This window comes from Cibotium barometz, chromosome 58, assembly GCF_041138505.1.
Source record: "Cibotium barometz isolate CiBa-2024 chromosome 58, ASM4113850v1, whole genome shotgun sequence".
In the NCBI taxonomy this organism is placed as follows: domain Eukaryota; kingdom Viridiplantae; phylum Streptophyta; class Polypodiopsida; order Cyatheales; family Cibotiaceae; genus Cibotium; species Cibotium barometz.
The window spans coordinates 2,643,767-2,662,589 of record NC_141103.1 but is presented as its reverse complement, the minus strand read 5'-3'; the positions used below and the strand labels follow the sequence as shown (position 1 = coordinate 2,662,589).

The window sequence follows — 18,823 nt, the reverse complement described above, 5'->3', positions numbered from 1 at the left end:
TGTGGAAGCATGGCTCACACTCCACGGACATGGTCAAGGCTCGTGGTGTGGTCTGGGCAAGGGTTTTCTTGAAGTATGCCCTATTGTGTGACAATAAAAGCATCGCCCTTCCTTCTTGTATTGGTTCTACTCATCCTGGTGGGGTTCTCTGTGGAAGCATGGCTCACCACGGACACGGTCAAGGCTCGTGGTGTGGTCTGGGCAAGGGTTTTCTTGAAGTATGCCCTATTGTGTGACAATAAAAGCATCGCCCTTCCTTCTTATATTGGTTCTACTCATCCTGGTTGAGCTTACCACCTATCTTGCCTACTTCTTGCGCTTTTCAGTCTGGAGTAAGTTTTGGCGCATTAGTTGAGTTCTTAGAGCCAGAGGCTCCCATGCTCTATCTTGGGGAAGACCCCATTTGGTTCTAGCCCTTGTCGACGCTAGGCCGGAGCTGCCCTAGGCGCTGAGTGCAGGGAATCCGTTGTACTTCATCTCGGCACTTTGCGCGAGCCACAATGCCCATTCAAAGGTCAATGGTTCAAACATACGCACATCCCATAAGATTTATGTCTGAACCATATAGGAATTTCCCTTTCTTGTCCTCTTCTGATTTTTGCAATTGTAAAGCCAAGTCAATGACTTTATTAGCAAATTGGAGGACCGACTGAGCGTTCTAGCGCAATCCCCTAAACTCATCCTCGTGCCACTCAAGATAGTGAGGCGGTAGAAACCGCTTCTTGAGATCGGTGACAAACTGGTCCCATTCGTAGGCAGCAACCCCAAATTGGGAATTTGCTTAGGCCCAATGTATCCACCAAGATATAGCTTCCCCTTCTATGTAGGGGCTAGCTAGCACAACTTTTTCCACAACTGACTTCCTACAAACAGCAAAGTAAGCCTCAAACTGATGAATCCATGAGTGCAAAGATGTGGGATCGAGTTCACCATTATAGCTACTAAAATTCACCTTCTCGTGGAGGTGAGTGGAGCAAGTAGCCAGTAACTGCCCTAGCATCGAGAGCTACAAGAAAACGCTCATGCTGCACGTGTTGTCTTTGTTCCTCTTGTGCGGCAGCAGTGCAAGTTGCTACATGCATCCGAAGCTCAAACTCCAGTACCTACAAAACATGTAAAGCATGGGACTGCTCTGTAGACTGTAACTCTGCAATGGAGCTAGCCGAGGCAGAGATCTTAGAAGGGAACTCGGTGAGAATTGGCCCCGGGCAAAGAGAGGGGGGGGGGGGGGGGGGGGGTAACGGGGTATCCTGACGAGGTAACTGCTTTTCCAAGGCCTGAATCATAGCCTTGTACTCAAGCATTTGTTCCCCTGTTGCATTATGACATGCATAAATTCTTGGAACATGGTTTGCACTTCTCCATTGGGAGCTTCGCTTCTTGATGCAGTCGTTGTAGAAGGAACTGTTTCTTCGGCGGTTTAGTGTTCTCTCTCATCGTCAGAGTTTGCCATAGTGGGGGTGGTCAAGGTTTTCCCTGACCGCAAATAAACCATCCACTGTGTGTGTGGGAGACGTTTCCGGTTGCTCTCGGAGGCTATAAACCAACCATCCACCACCAAGAGACAAGAGTCACACCGGAATAGGGAGTGTTACCGAGTGCACACAGAGAGAGAGAGAGAGAGAGAGAGAGAGAAATGAAATGAAATGAAATGAAATGTTATATTAATGTCTTCAAAAGGCCATAATGACCTATGAGACCAAAAAGTTACATCATGGTGGATCTGATAGGCGAGAGAGAGGATTGGGTCCCAAACACCCTCTGAAGGGCCCCCACCAAGGATGGTGTATGTGCTTGGAAATACACGGACTCAAGTGATCTTCTACTAAGATGATCTTGGCTGAGTGTTACCTCTGCCCTTGACCTACTTCAACCACCTTGCAAAGAGCAATCCCTTGGCTGTCCTGACCTGGAGAATCTAGCACTTGTAGAAGAACAAGATAACAATGCCTTAGGCTGCCTAATGTTAATATAGGAATCACAACTGCTGGTCGGTTTGCTTCAGTAGCTGTCGGCCTGTTTCTGCTGCTCCATGACTTCATTAAACACCAATAAAACAGGCACCTTTTCACACGTGTGGATCATGGGCTGACCGACACACCCTGCTGCTGGCTGACTGGGTGTGTGTGCCCCTATAGGCTGCCGAATTTCTGCCCAGCCCTCCTATGGGCTGGTTGCTTGGGCATGGGGACCTCCATGGCCCCTAGGGTAGCCCCTAAGGGCTGCCCACCTTGTAGGCAAGGCCTTGAAGCCTTATAGGGTGGCCCATAGGGCTGCCCCTTTGCCTGGATGCCCTCATACATGCAACAAGACTCTTGACTCCTAGACCTGCTGTCCCATGCAAAGCCTCGTACACCTCTACATCATTCCAAAGGGTGACCCTAAGTGCAGGGACATGCACTACTTCTATGTGCGGATGCACACCTGACCATGACCATGTACGGTACTTGCACACCTGACCATGGACTCTAAAGTGGATCCTTCGCTGACACGTCCAGAACTGGGACTCACAAGGGACCAATTATCACTCTAGATCTTGCACCTGTTGTACAGATATGGCCACGTGGCATCCAAGTGCGGGATGCACATGACAAATACAGATCAAGTTCTCAGACTTCTGTTTAATCTACATAAGTTTAATGGTATTACATTTATATAACCCTAGTTCTCCCACAGATGCTGTCGGGAAGAAAGAGAATTCTAACACCTAGCTTACCACCTCATAAAATTATTCTACAACTTCTTGACCTGATTATCAGCAAAGCTACACACAAATACAAAGGGAGCAATAAAAGATATAAAAAGGAGAAAAATCCCAAGAAAAAGTAAAACCCTTGAGCATGACCTACACTTGTTTGTTGCTAATTACATATCAAGAATTCTTTCTTGGTCATTGGGGTGCATTGGAGTGGTTCTGTCCTTATCCTTGTTGAAGCCACTACAAAAGGAGTTGTTCAAGTACATCTAAAAAGGTAACAAAGGTGATTTGGGGTACTCCCGAGAGAAGTCCCTTCATTAGCATATGGAAAACTATGCTTGATGGTCATAGCTTTGCATGAGCCAGAGGGTATGTTTTCAAAACAAAGAGAGAAGCCAGGGGAGGGGGAGAGGGGGATGCACCTCAAACTGTGGCCTTGTATGATGTAGAGCTTTGTATAATCTCTAATGCAAAGTCATGCCAACATTTGGCCTGCATGCTTAGTGGTTCTCTCTGGAGGTGGCCTATCCACCTTTTTAAAAATAAAAAAATAAAAACCCTTAGTCCAAATACTTCTTGTGTACTACCTTGAGAGGCTCCAAAGCTAGGCCTTGGTTTGCTAGATGGTGGATAGGCCTTGGTCTGCTAGATGGAGGACAAGGCTGATATGTTAGCCAATAAGAGAACAAGGTTGCAGAGGTCCGAATCTAATAAAGAAACAAGAGCCAAGAAAAAGAGAGAGAAGGGAAAGTCAATCATGGAGCAACCGAAGTCTAGCAAGCAAGGAAAGGCTAGAGCTAGAAGAACAAACATTGGCATGGATGATTTTCAGTTGGGTGAGGGGGAGTCTCCTTATAGTCTCTTGGCGGATGTGAAGCACAAAAAGGCAGATATAACCTATGGTCAGCTTCTACAATTGAACTCCAGCATAAGATGACAATGGCACAAACTTGTAAGTGTTAGACGAGCTAAGTTTAAAATGCCAAAGGCCAATGTGATTCAGTTAAGTAGCATTTTTGACATTTTGTGTGTTGTTGATGTTTGGATTCACAGCAAGAAAGTGGGTAAAGTCTACATAAATGGTGAAGCTCAGGTATGTGTCATGACTAAAGAAGTTGTACATGATCTTGGTTTAGAAGTAACACGCAAGTCTATCTTCAGTGTAAAAATGACCAATAGTTCAAAGGTTACATGTCTTGGTGTGATTGAAAGCATGGAATTAAATGTTACTAGACAAAAAGTGGTCATTGATATGCATGTTATGCCAGCAAGGGTTGGAGCATACCCCATCATTCTGGGAAGAAAAGCTCGGTAGACAAAACCCTTGCTCCTTACCTTGGATCCTTTGTTACTACAAATGGAGAGCCCAAGGTCAACCAAAGAGCTGATGAGTTTTGTTCAGAAACTCAGATATTTGTCTAGATCTTTTTGTAAGCTTGCAGAACATGTTTATCCTTGCAAAAGGCCAATCAACGAGATCCATTTATGTGGAATCAAGTGGAAGAGAATGCTTTCGAGAATCATCTTAAAGATATGCTTTCTACTCTTCCAATAATGATGCCCCTAGATTGGACCCAACCTTTCTATCTTAGCCTTAGTGTTGGAAAGCATGCAATAGGAGCAATGCTTATGCAGAAAGATACAAAACAATCATACAAGAGGCCTGTTTTTTATATTAGCAAGACAATGGGTGAGATAGAGAAGACATGGCATGAGGTTGAGTTATTAATACGGACACTTGTGTATGCCACTAAAGGTTGAAATCTTATTTGATTTATAGATCTTTTATGGTACTTATCTCTTGTAATTTGTTACCTCATGTGATGAGCTATCCAGGTGAAACAAACAACACCAAATATAGTGGCAACACCTCATAATACAGAACAAGCATCAGTCCCACGAGGCTTGCACACACAATACCCAAAATCTAAGGGTACACAAAAGTGGGTGCCCAAGATTCAACTTAAAAATCAACCTAACAAAAAGAACACCATGAATAATATGGGGACCACAAGAAGAATCTACAAAAAAATCAAAAGTCAAGCCTTGCTGACACAAACAGATTGGCAACACTAAGCATCCCAATAGACCTCAAAGGTTCCATAAGCAATGGGTCCAAAAAACACTTACTGTGAGCACAAGAATACTACCAAGGCAATACAGTAATATGGTACTGTGGGAGAGGCAGAAGCGCACATGTGCTGCCGAATACGACGAAACGAATACCACATGCACTTTAGGGTTCCTCAGACATTTCAGCCACTATGGGTTGACATCATGCATGCAGTTGAGCCTTTTACTCCATTGCCTCGGCCATCTGCAGATCAGCCTTGGCTTGATTGGGCACTATGTAAATCTGGTGACTTGATATCACTTTCAGCTAACCAGGTCTATCATAAGCTCGTATCAGAGAAAGATTGGGTTTCAGCCAAGCCCAATAAGGTGTGGGGATTGCACAAGTCTAAATCATGGTGGCAGAAAACTCTTATGCGTGGTTGGCAGTCTAAACTCCCTTACGAAGGTAAGGTTTTCATTTGGAGGATGTTGGTGGGAGGGTTACCTACACGGGATCAGCTCAGCCGTCGTAAAATTACATTGGCCTCTTGCTTCTTCTGCACGACATGCACTGAAACAGTTATGCATTTGTTCATGAGTTGTCCAGTGGCCCGTTAGATTTGGTCTTTTGTCTCTCGCGTTTGGGAGGCAGTAGAGAGGTCTACTGTTTTGGCTCATCAGTGGATATTTGGGATTTGTCCTCAAGTCATTACTTCGGACAGTCACCTTGTGATATTCCATTTCCTTAGATGGACAGGACTTTGGCATATTTGGACTACACGGAATGGGTTCATCTTTGATTCCTTGTCTGGAATACATGGGCACATTGTTATTTCGTTATGGTCTACGGCGGCTCGGCTGGCTCATCTTTGATGCTTTTATGTGGGATGCTTATTTGGCTAGGAGGCTTTCTTATTAGTGTACAGGTTTGCATAGTCATGATCCTTTAGAGGATCTTTTGTGGGGGTTTTTTTTGGGGCCATAGGTTCTGTGTGAGCCATGTGGCTGATGTACATTTTTACATATAATATAAAACACCATTTCACGAAGAAAAAAAAAAGCGCACATGTGGGGACACCCAGCTCACTGATTTCTTCCAGAGATCTATCCCAGTGCCTACCCTGACACAGGAGGGGGTTACACTTCAACGCGCTGCGGACCTCCGAGCCAGACGGAGACCGAGAGCACCAGGCTACCAGACTCCCAAACTACATCGGAGGGAGATCACAGAGATACGGGCTCGACATCAGCACCATATCCAGGAGCGGTTAGCTCACTTACACTCACACCCGGAGATCATGCTCCAAGGTATTTTTTCCTCGCCATCGCCTATGTATAACATATTACACCCCCATTATGGTACTGGTTGGAGCTAGACGGTGTTGAAGTGCTTTTTGTGCGAGTGTTTGTTTTTGCACCGCCCCTCAAGTTTTTGAAGGCCGGTTTCAGGAGACACGCAGGCTACTCATAGGCCTGCTATCTCAGATGTCGCTTCTTCAGGACATTTAAGGGAAAGAAAGGAAACAGGTAAGGGAAAGAAGGGAGACTTGGCTGCAAATTGTCCCAACAAGCCAAAGCAAGAAATCAGCGAGATTGGAAGATCATCAGATTGACATCAAGCCAAGAGGTTCATCAAGAGGATTGCTGTGGATGCTAGACCATATGTAAGCCCAACGGAGCATGCAATGACAGATTCAATCACGTGTACAAAAGATATAGAGAGAGAGAGAGAGAAGGGGGAGAGAGAAATGGGAATAGGGATATCACAGAGTACACCACGCTAAGCGGGGAACAAGTCCTGCCCCCTTTTCAAGAATTTATTTTAGGAACAATCCCCCAATCTAGAGCCTAGAACCAATACAACAAATGAATACAATATCAAACAAGAGTGTCGGTGTCGAGGTCGGCTGAAGTCGGTGTCGAGGCACAAGATATCTGATGCCGAGCTTACCACTAGGATGACCCACAAGAGTCTTACACTGGGCCAGTACCAATATCCAACGTCTGAATCAAATCTGATGCTCCCAAATACCCACAAGGATCTCTACACCCAATCCAGACAAAGGAAATCCCAAGAGACACACCCTAAGGTGGTGGCGGAACAGGGACGGAGCTTTGAGGGCGGCGGCGCTATGAGGTGGAACAGTCGGCGCTACTGGAGACGCAGGCAGCAGTTCTCTTAATGGCGGTGCAAACGGCGGTTCTCTGCAGGAGGCTCTGCGCAAGGGTGGCAGGCAGTTCTTGTACGAGCATTGCTAGCGCTCCTGGCTGGCTCTAGCAGCAATTGGAGACAGCAACAAAGGCGGCTACATGTGGCACAGTGGTGGCGCAGCCAGGCACAACAGGGCATGCAGGAGCAGTAGGCAACAGATATGGCGGAGCAGGGTGCTACTGGGCGGCGCCACCGATAGAACAATGACGGAGCAGGGCGCTGCTGGGCGTAGCAATGGCGGGGATGGGCTCTGCAAAGGTGGCTACTGGCAGAGATGGAGGAGCAGGGTAATACTTGGACGACGAAGATAAAGATGATAATGGTAACGATGATGATGAACTTCCAAGATAACTCTCTACCAAGTTCTTCTTCTATATCCCTCCAAGAGAGTACAAGCCTCTTTATATACTAGATGGGGGCTCCTGCTTTTTGCCTTGCCTTGCCTTGCTTTTGCTTTTGCTTTTTCTTTACTAAATGACATTAATAATAGCCAAAGTTCTTGATTTGTGCTTTTACAACTTCATGGCCTTGCTTTTTAGCCCTAGAGCTGTTTTTTGAAAACGCGGCTTTTAGCTTTTTGATCCAGTTCAATGTCCTCTCTCCGATGGTGCCCTCAACTTTTGGTCAACATAGTTTGACTTTTTGCTTTTTTCCCTGTTTTTTGACCAAGAATGGTGCTTTTTCTTGTGCCAACCTAAGGATCCTCCTTCCCATGTGTCCATCAACCAGTCCAAGTGTCTGGGCAGGAGTTCCATCATGTGAAAAGAGCTTGGAGGACCAAATAGTTACACCATTAAATGTCTTGGGCCGAGAGAGAGAGAGAGAGTTTCTATGTGTAAGAGAGTGTGCGTGAAGAGAGAGTGTGTGTGTGTGTGTGCATGAGAGAGAGACGACTCTTGGCAAAGAAAGCCGTGGAATCTTTGAGGACCAAAGCTGAAACAGAACCCTTTTGCAGCATTGAGACTTTATGCTAGCAAAAGATCATTGTTGGTTATTCTAGACCTTTTTGGGGTTGGACATGATGAGATTGCATTGGAGCAATCTTGAACCAAGCACGCCATGCTGTGGCCTGTGAATGTCAAAGTCAAGAAGGAAGCAGATGCATTATCTCGGAATCCCTTGAGCCATGCGGTTTCTATGGGTTACCATTTGGATTTCACTTTGATGAAGTATCCTTATGCTACCAAAGAGGATTTCAAAGATGTTTTGGAACAGATTGCGGAATGAATTTTTATGTTATCAAAAAGCGTTTTCTTATAATACAACCCCGCTTATGTGACACACAGGATTTTGAGGCCAAAACTGACTACAACTTAAGCTTTGGAAAGCTCCTTTTATTGGCCTTGTATGAGAAAGAACGTTGAGTAATACATTCGAGAATGTTTGGTTTTTTTTTTCAGATGGTCATGTTTTGACCGTTAAAAGCTACCAAGATTATTGCACCCATTCAATGTTCTATGAGAGAGTATTGTTATGGATTTTATCTTTGGATTGCCAAAATCAGGGAATGATCGTATATGGACCTCTTCAGGATACCAAGCAAATAAACAGTGTAAGCTATCGGTTGGACCGTTCAGATCACTCAAGGATATATAATGCCTTCCATGACAGTTTATTGAAACCATGTACAGGTTACCCCTAGAGGAGCCTGTTTTGATGGATTCACCATGAGTGGAATAACCAGAAGAGATTTGTGTTTCATTCTACAAGAAAAAGAGGAAAGACAGTGGTCAGAAAGTTTCCCTTGGAATTCGAGAGTTATTCGCTATTAAACGCGAAATGGATGCCAGAGAAGTACTTCAAGGACTATCGAGATATACTACGAGCTTCTGAGGAAATGGTTCGTCCAAATGTATTTGAAGTACAGATATGGACGTCTTGCAATCAAGACAGATTTAAGAGGGAGGGATTGTACCTCTAGCCCTCTTCATTGTATATATATTGGACTCAAATTGACCATCATTCTACTTATATAATGATTATTTGGACATGCTCTAGTTTGGGTGCAACGATACCCATCACTCAAGGAGCAAGATTTATATTTTAAGTGGAAACGATGCCGGATGTCCCATTGGACAGCAAAAATGCCAGAACGAGATTTGTATATGGGAGGCAACGATGCCAGATATCTTGGACTTCTCAATCGGGTGGTCATTGCAACCAGATGGCCCAGATGACTATATTGCACTTTGCAGTCGGGCGGTCATTGTGACCAGATGGCCCAGATGACTGTATTGGACTTCGAAGAGTCGAGCGGTCATTGTGACTAGATGGCCCAGATGACTGTATTGGACTTCACAGTCGAGCGGTCATTGCGACCAGATGGCCCAGATGACTGTACTGGACTTCGCAGTTGGGCGGTCATTGCAACCAGATGGCCCAGATGACTGTATTGGACTTCACAGTCGGGCGGTCATTGCAACCAGATGGCCCAAATGACTGTATTGGATTTCATAGTCAGATGATCAATGCGACCAGATGGCCCAGATGACTATTGATGAATTCTCGGGCGGTCTTAGTGACCAAATGGCCTTGAGCGATAGTTTGAGCAGTTTCCCTTGGGAGCTAGATGGCTCAGCACGGTTTCGATCAAACCAAACAGGACAATCCATGAACAGGAGGATCATTACTTGTGCATTGCATACTGATGTATTTTGAATTTCTTTGACTTTGTGTGCTGTTTTTAATGTGCGGACAATGCTTGGATTTATGGCATGTGATAGTCCACTGGGCTCCAGACTACCTGTGCAGTTGATGCATACTTGTTTGTTGACTAGCTCGTATCTAGTTTTGTAGGAGATAAGTATGCATTTATTTTATCTAACACATGTGACATGCTATGAAGAATTACCATCAAGAACAAAGCCATTGGTTAAAGGAAAGGCATTGAGATATTGCCAGATGTGCAGATGACACCACAAACATGGGGAAAGACCAAATGCACAAGCTCATCGAATGGGGCCAGTACTTTGGAACATATGGATATATTTTCGAACATATGGATATACGTTGGAAGTTGGAACATGGATATATTTGGAACACATGGATATACTTGAAAACATATGGATGTACATGATGTACTTGGAAAACATGAATATACATGAAACATATTAATGTGCTTGGAACACTTGCAGTCCGCAATTGAGGACAACTGCGATATAAGAGAGAGGGAATGTAACTATTTGGCCCTTCTAGCTCTATTTCACATGATGAAACCCATGCCCGAACATCAGATAGGTGGAAGAAGATAAGGGGACAGGGTCCATAAGGTTTGATTAAAAAAAAGCACCATTCTTGGTCAAAAAGCAATAAGTCAAACAGGGTTGACCACGAGCCAAGGACACCATTGGAAAGTGGAGACTGAGCCGGACCAAAAAGCTGAAAGCTGCTTTTTCAAAAAGTAGCCCCGGGGCCAAAAAGCAAGGCCTTGAAGCTAGAAAAGCAAAACAAGAACTTTTGACTAAAGTTGAGAATATGTCACTATTAAAAGGACGAAAAGCAAAGTAAAAAGGCAAAAGCATCACTTTTTGGCAAAAAGCAAGGCTTCCCCATACATAAAAGAAGCATAATCCTCTTTTGAGCATGAAGTTGAAGAAGAACCTCTTCATCGCATTGCCATCTTCGTTGAAGCGTGGAGATCATCTTCTCCATCATCATCTACTTGATCATGAACCAAATCATGGAATTTTTCATCGTTGCCCACTGATTCAGAGCGCCTCCATCAACTGTTGTGCCATGTCATCACTTATCCGTACGACTGTATGGATCTGTATAGCCATACGGAACTATACAAACTGAAAATTAAAAAAAACCCTAAAAATTTCAAAAACCCTAAAATTGTTCCAAAAACCCTAAAAATTGCTTTTTGGAGGTTTTTATCGCTCGGAAACCATTAAAACCGGTTTTATATCAGTTTTTCTTGCCAGAAATAGCTTTTCCATGGTTTTCTTCATCAACAAGGCTGTAGGAGTTTTTGAGATTACTCATCGGATGAGCGAGTGATTCTTGGACTTGGATATGAACATTCACTTGGACTTGGATTTGGACTTCGACTTCGACTTCGATATGAACTTGGAATTGGATTTGGATTTGGATTCATTAGATTTGATATTAGCCCGATGAGAGTTACTTGTGGGTCATCCCCGTGGTGTGCTCGACATCACAGATCTTGTGCCTCGACATTGACATCGACTTGGATATCCTACATCGGCATATCTGCTTATTTTGTATTCATTGATTGTATTGATCCTGGCAAGCGTGCCCGCGGATTGTTCCTAAATAAATTCCTAAAACGAGGCGGGCTTGGTCCCCACTCAGTGTGGTGTATTGTGCAAGATCCCTATTCCCTTCTCTCTCTCTCCCCTCTCTCTCTATATCTTTATCTCTTGAACATGTGGTTCAGTCTGTCATTGCATGCCCCGATGGGCTTACATATGCTCACCTATAAGGAGGTCCACGTTAAACCCAGACTCACTATAGACATTAAACAGCAAGTTGTTCCTAATCATAGCATGTATGAGGAGTTTCGAGATATAGACGGAACTTTGTTTTTTGATGGAGCTTTTAAAAGGGGTGTTCGCAGAAAAGGTGCTAGGTTTGTTTTTATTAACAAACAGGGACAAGAATTGTGGTTTGGCAGTCAAGAGATATAGGTAAAAAGCAACAATGAGGCTGAGTATTTTAGCCTATGTTTAGGTCTTGATAAATGCAAACAAAAGAAAGTTAAGAGACTGATTATAAAAGGTGATTCTATGATGATCATAAGACAAGTACAGGGCACTTGGAGGGCCAATACGGATGAAATGAAAAGCTAGTTTTTTAAGGTAAGAAAACTTCTTGATTGTTTTCAAGCTTTTCATATTTGACATGTATCCAAGGAAGACAACAAAAGGACGCATAAATTAGCAAAACAAGTCTTCACCAAAGATATACATGCTATGGTAGTCTAGAAGCCTTTGTATCAAGGCAAAGAGTCTCTTTATGAGGAACAGCAAGTTCTTCTTATGGTTTTACAAGAAAAGATTTGGATTCTTCAGAGAGGAAGGCAATTGTCAGGAAAGCCATGAGGTATGTGTTAATTGGTAATCTCCTTCATCACAAAGGAACTGATGGTGTTATGAGGAGAGTTTTGTATCAAGATGAGATCTGGGATTGCTTAAGAGCCTGCCTGGAAGAAAGATGTGGAGGTCACTATGGAACTGACATCACAAAAAGGAAAGTTTTTAACATCAAAACTTGTGTGGCCTAGCATGAAAAGGGATATACATCACTGGTGCAAGAGTTGTCATGGGTGCAAGGCCTTTCAAAAAGAATGCTAGTTCCCTGGTCTATGCATCCTATTCTAAGCTATGGAGCCTTTGAAAAATGGAAAATAGATGTTATTGGACCCCTTCCAAGAACTCGAAGCAAGAAACATTATATTATCATTGTATTATCACTGCAATAGACTAACTAACTAGGTGGCCAGAATCCAGAGCAACCAGCAATGCCAGAGCACAACAGGTTTGTAAGTTCATTTATGAAATGATTTGTTGTCGTTTTGGTGTTCGTTTGGAGCTTGTTAGTGTGACCAAGGAAGAGAATTTAGGACTGATGTGGTCAAAGATCTTACCAAGAGGTTGGATATAAAACATAGATGCCACTCCTTACCACCCCCAATGCATCGGGCCTATGGAAAGTTTTAATGGTGTCCTACAAAAATTGTTATTCAAATTGGTGGAAGACCACCCGAATGATTCGGACTTGTATTTGGACAGGGCTTTGTGGGCATACAGAGTGTCTGAGAAGAATGCCACAAGATTTACTCCTTATTACTTGGTTTATGGTGAAGAATGTGTATTGCCTGTAAATAATATGCTTCCTTCACTTAACTTTCTTTTGCGGCACAAAGTGTCACAAGAGGAACAAGCAAAAAAGGAGATGGTCTAGTCTACACTCTCTTCTTTTGGATCGATAAGAAGCCATCAGATGGTATGAGGAGGCTAGTCAGAAAAGAATCAAGGCAATGAGAAGCTGGGTAATAAGCACTTAAAGGAGGGTATGCTTGTGCTAAGATATAATAATGCTCTTGACACCACATTCCAAACCAAATTTAGGATACAATGGGAAGACCCCTTCATTGTGCATGAAACCTTTTCTAATGGGACATATCAATTGCAGGATCTTGAAGGTCAATTACATTCCAACAAAGTCAATGGCTGAAGATTGAAGCCATACCACATCAAGATTATGTAAGGCAGACAACACAAGATGAAACACTTGAAACCGTTTCACAATGGGATTGGGACAATATGTGACAGATTTTTTTGTGCTTCATACAAATGATCTCTCTACAACTCCAAAAAGACAAGAATGCATGTGTAGAAATCTAGAGGTGATTTAATGCAATTTGAGTTGTGTTTGATTTTTGTGTTTTGTGGACTAGCTTTACTAGCTTGGGATGGGGATTTGCATTATATTGCTGCATATCATTGTACATTTGCTACATATCACTGTACAAATATACCATGATTTCCAATATGTTGGTCATGGTTTGAGTTTGTTGATGTAAGCTTGGGGAATAATGACACAAGATTTTCTTGCTTAGCTTTGACTAATTGAAAGCAATAAACAATCGAGGCTAAAGAAGCACAATCCAAGAAGGATGCAGTAAGGAAGTGGCAATTAATGCACTTACTGTCAGTAGGCACGCATGTTGGGGATCATAACATCTTAGGGGTGTATTGTGAAAACTCTTAGATTAGGAGGGTGCTGAACATCTATATTGCTTTCAATGCACAAAAACCAGGCCAAACACAAAGGCACACATGATGGGAGGCCAATTAAAGAAAAATGGTGGCATATAACATTGCTCTTTATTCAATATATTTAAGAAGTTTTTTTTGGCCAAACCCTAAGTATGAAAACAAGCCCTAAAACTTGAATGTATAGAACCTTAGGGTCGAGCAATACACGATAATGGCTGGCATGGAAGCATCGGCAACGTCACCACTAGCATGGAAAATGACAATAGTGATGAGGAGACCCGTGAGCGTAAGCTAAGATCATCACTTCACGTGGAGCGACTGGCGTGGCTCTGGCGGCAGCGATCTCCAACAGATGCAAGCTACAAATAACACCGTAGCTGAAACCGATCCCGTCAAGTGGGAATAGACTCTGTTGGACACCCACACGCGTAATAGCACAACTTAAATATCACAATTTGAACGGACAACTTAATAACAACTGAAAATGAAATGAAATGAGATGTTGATAGATGGACACCAGCACTGGGGCCGGAACGGGCCGACCCCCCCCTCAATATATGATATATTATTGGAAGTATTTAACAAATACAATGCTCCATGGGTTCGATGAACCAGATGATGTCCATGTACAACTGAGATGAATACAGTACCAAACAAGAAACTCGAAGTAGACGTTCGAAGGAGAGCGACCCACTTGAGTGGTCAAGTCTCTACGGTCCTGTGCCTTCACTGGAATCTGCGGAGAGCGTCCCACAGAGCAAGCGCAGCCACCTAAGGGTGCAAAAGCCACCCGTTGTGGAGAAGGGGCAGCCACCTACAGGAGAGGGGGAGGAGGCACAACCGCCAGCTAAAGAAGAAGCGCAGCCTGCTAGTAGAGGAAGCGTGGCCTGCTGTGGAAAAACGCCGCCACCTATGTGGAGAGAGAGAGCAGCTCACCAGCGTGCAGCCCTGAGGAAGGCGCAGAGATGCAGTCGCTTGCAAAGGAGGAAACAACCGCCTGCTGTGCAGCCATCTGCTGTGGAGGAGGCGCAGCCTAAGGAGGAGGAAGCGCACAGCCGTCTGTCTGTGAGCAGAAGGATGGTCGCCTCTTTGTAGGTGATTGGAGGGGAAGCATACGACCACAGCTGGCCGGCTCCCCACACTTGCATGGGGGCGGCCAGCTTCAAGGAGTGGTGTGGGTAGGTGGCCATGCACCTACCCCCACACACATAAAGGGTTAAGTGTGGGGTTTCCCTCCCCACCTTGGCCCACACGTGGGTGCCCACTTTTAAATGAATGTGAACTTACAACCTTATAAAATTAAAGGTTAGAAAGGAAAGCTATTAAACCAGCAAGTGCAATACACTTACCACGCGTCCCCGCCAGTAAGTGGCACGTCAAACAGGCAAACACAAGAATACAAGTCATGCGAAAACAGTTTCAAACATGCAAAACATGAATGCATGTGCAAATAGTATCATGGACATATCTCCCGTTCATGGAACAAGTATAAAACATCTATCGGGCACAAAAATGGCACGACAGAAAACATAAATCCCGGTCTTCCTATGAAGTGACAGTCCCATAGGTAAAACACAGTTCCAGGCACGAGCCTCCCTATGGAGTGACAGTCCCATAGGCTAGACACAGCACAAATACTGGCTCTTCCATGGCGTGATAATCCCATGGATAGAACACAGTCCAAGTCATACACGGGTGGCACCAGTCTGGCTCCCGTCCATACGACACCATCCTGCTAACACACGGGTGGCACCAGTCTGGCTCCCATCCATGTTAAGCAAAAATACTGGCCCCTTCACATGAGACACCGGCCTGGCCTCAAGTGAACCAGACACAAATCTGGAGATCGACCAAATGGTCGGCCAATTGGTGACATCCCCCCAGGCTTCTAAAGAGTTGTCCTCGACTGAAAAGCCTCAAGATATGCCTGCAACAACTGTGGGTAGTCAATAAAATAATCCTCATTTACCCACTTTGCATCAATAGGCAAATAATTTTTGAACTTCACAAGGTATCTCCTGGAAAGCTTTCCTGCAGGTAGCTTTCACTCCTTGTGAAAGACAATCTGTTCTGGCTGGAGGATCTCCTCAAGCTCATCAATCTCTGGCGGATCTTCTGTGACAGGCTCGTCAGGATCTAGGATCTGTCCCCACATATTTCCGAAAAAGACTTACATGAAATATGTTGTGAATCTTCCAATGACTAGGTAAAGCAAGCATGTATGACACTTCATTGATCTTTTGAATCACCTTGACGGGTCCATAATAGCGAGGAGAAAGCTTAGGATATGATCCTTCTCGTCCTGGCCTCTTCCGAAGCGTAGCCTTCTCAAATTTCAGCAAAACGCAATCACCTTCTTTGACTTGCATGTCCCTTCTATGCTTGTCCAAGAGACCATATGTGACTGCAGTTTCAGTTGCCTCCCATTTTCCATGAGATTTTTGTATCATTCCGATGCAGATTTTGCAAGTTTATGGACTGATTTGATGGCTGGTCCTACACTTGCTTCATATGTGATCAAAGATGGCTATCTCAAGAGGGATAACTGCCTCTGTGTGGTATCTAACATGAGGCAAAACGTTATGGATGAATTCCATGCGCTCGTCATTGAGGTATATTGCCTACTACACATATGATTGAGCGCTATTTCTTTTGGCTAGCCATGTGCAAGGACATAGAAGCATATATGCGTACATGTATCACCTGTCAAAAGGTGAAATTTGATATGTAAAGGACTCTAGGTTTACTTTAGCCATTTGTCTATTCCCTCACAGCCATAGGAAAGTATAGCTATGGACTTCATAATGGATTTGCCAACTACCCAACAGGATAATAATGCTATATGGACAATTGTGGACAAGTTTAGCAATACATTCCTTACCTGTCAAGAAGACCATTAAACCCAAGCATATAGTGAAGGAAGGAATAGAGATTTGGGACCAAGAAGTTGTTGGCCTTGGTCTCACCATTCACTCCAACTTCAAGGACTTAAGTTTGGTGTTGTACTAGGGAAAGAATGGCATGCAAGGAAGAGACTTCGAAGTACATGTCTACTAGTTCCTTCATGAGGGGAGGACGCACCACATCAAAGATGAGCCAAATCTTCCCAAGACTCCATTGATTACTGCAACTTCAATGCTTAGAATATCTTGTAAGTCTCTATTTAAAGGTTGGGTTCAAAAAGTTTCAAGTGTTGCAAGCATGAAATAAAGTGGAACTCCAACCTATAATGCCACACAATCTTTCCAAGAGAAAAATCTCTTCAAATCTGACCTTCCCTCTTCTTTGCCTCCATGCATAAATATGGAGCATCGAATAGAGCTTGTGCCTAATGCAACACCTAAAAATTTTCAATGTTTCCAACCATATTGAAGACCTAAAAATGCTAGAACAAAACCTTGTAGAGTTAAACCGAGTTGCCCTCAAAAAGAGGCTCTCTAAAAAGCTATGATAGCTTTTGTCCTCTTCACGTGCAGCTCTTGCATAAACAGCCCAAATACCTTCGAAATTTATTAAAAACTTAAAGACTATGTTATCAAAACTCCCACAAAAAGGACTTGACCTGACTCCAAAGTATGAGTGACATATAGTTCACAGTGGGCTGTTTTGAACTAGTCAACTCGTTCCCCAAATATCTCAAACTTCCCTTGTCCAATACAGATGAAATTTAAACAAGAAGTAGCTTTAACTTGGTGGCTTACTGGAATTTGGCTCAAAAAAATAGAATAAGATGTGATTTTAGATAAAGAGTGAAGATCATCCCCATGAAAAACAAATTTTTGCATTCCCATAAATCCCACTAAGAAATCCCTGTACAAAACCTAGAGTACATTCAACAAAGTAAGAGAAAATTCTCTCAAAATTTCTAAGGTAACACAAATTTCTCAGAAATAGAGAAAGCTAGACTACTCAAAATTAACATATGATTTCCTAATTCTAAATTTCACAAAAACATGAAAGTAAACAGCCAAATTTCGCCAATGAGGTGATACCCCAAACTGTTGAAGGTGTTTACCTACGACCACGAGGTCCTGGGTTCAAAACCCCACAGCTCCACTCCCATTCGTGTCCCTGCTTGGCATACTGCTCCCCCTTCTATTGTGCAAATGCTGTCTAGATTCGATGCTAGACAAAGATCTATGCATTTAAGTTTCCCCTACTTAAGCCTGAGCAATGGGAGCTCACCATGTTGAGCCTCAGCAATCATTACACCCAAGAATGCAGGTAAGATTATGTCATAGCATCCATAACTGGCGCACTATTTTTTCAGATCATGGTTTCAGGCACACCTTGTAGTGTCTGTTCTTCCTTCTTTATGTGTTCAAGAAAAGAAATGCAAGGAGCAGTCAAAAATATGATCTCAGAAAGGCATGCTGATCTCCTACAATAAATAGGCTTAAAATGTAATTGACAAGGAAGAGGTGATATCTGATGACCAAACTAAGCCTGAAGGCTACATTTTGAGTACTATTTCGACATTAATAGCAGCACAACCAATCATGAGACGATGACCTATGGTGAAACGAGTATAAGCACTGGCTCTTCACCCTGGAAAAGTTGTGGTGACCTGTGTTACATGTAACAATGGCATGACATTGCTCTGTTACATGTGGTGACAAAATTGCAAAACATGCATACAAATGCGAACGAGAGCACTAAGCTTATGCATTCACAACTTGAAAATCAGCATATGAGAAACTTTTTTGGCTTGGTAACTGTGTTCCCTTAAGCCGTTACCCTTACTCACCAAGAAACCAAAGCTCAAGGTTGACAAACAATTTGGAATATTCACTTACAAGTATGAAGGCACTCAGAAATTGTGGTAGCCTCATGAACCAAGTTGCAGCAGAGGGGACATTGTAAGCACACTACTATCCGTGGCCTGGCCACCTTCACTTGATTGCACGTCATCTTGGATGCACCTCAGTTACTTTACCGCATGAAGTTCATGATGCTTCCAATGGGACAGTGTCATTCCAAGCCCGACCACTCACAAACCTTGGAATGAGTGTGGTATCTGTTCCTACATTGCTATACCACCTGTAACTTCCAGTCTCCTGTAGTACTCCTGAAACCACAAGAAAAGGACATAAGATGTACATTCAAAGGAAA

At 43.5% G+C, this 18,823-nt stretch overlaps 1 protein-coding gene across 2 annotated transcripts in view; it reads right to left on the bottom strand.

Moving 5' to 3' along the window:
• LOC147605796 (E3 ubiquitin protein ligase DRIP2-like) overlaps window positions 1–18,823 on the bottom strand; it is a 43,415-nt gene that overhangs the window by 23,959 nt on the left and 633 nt on the right. For both annotated transcript variants that reach the window (XR_015265015.1, XM_086792389.1), the window contains exon 2: window positions 18,508–18,779. Coding sequence is in view for 1 of the 2 variants with exons in the window: in XM_086792389.1 (XP_086648515.1) it covers window positions 18,508–18,622 (115 nt within the window). In the remaining variant the exon portion in view is untranslated. The remainder of the gene's footprint in view (window positions 1–18,507; window positions 18,780–18,823) is intronic.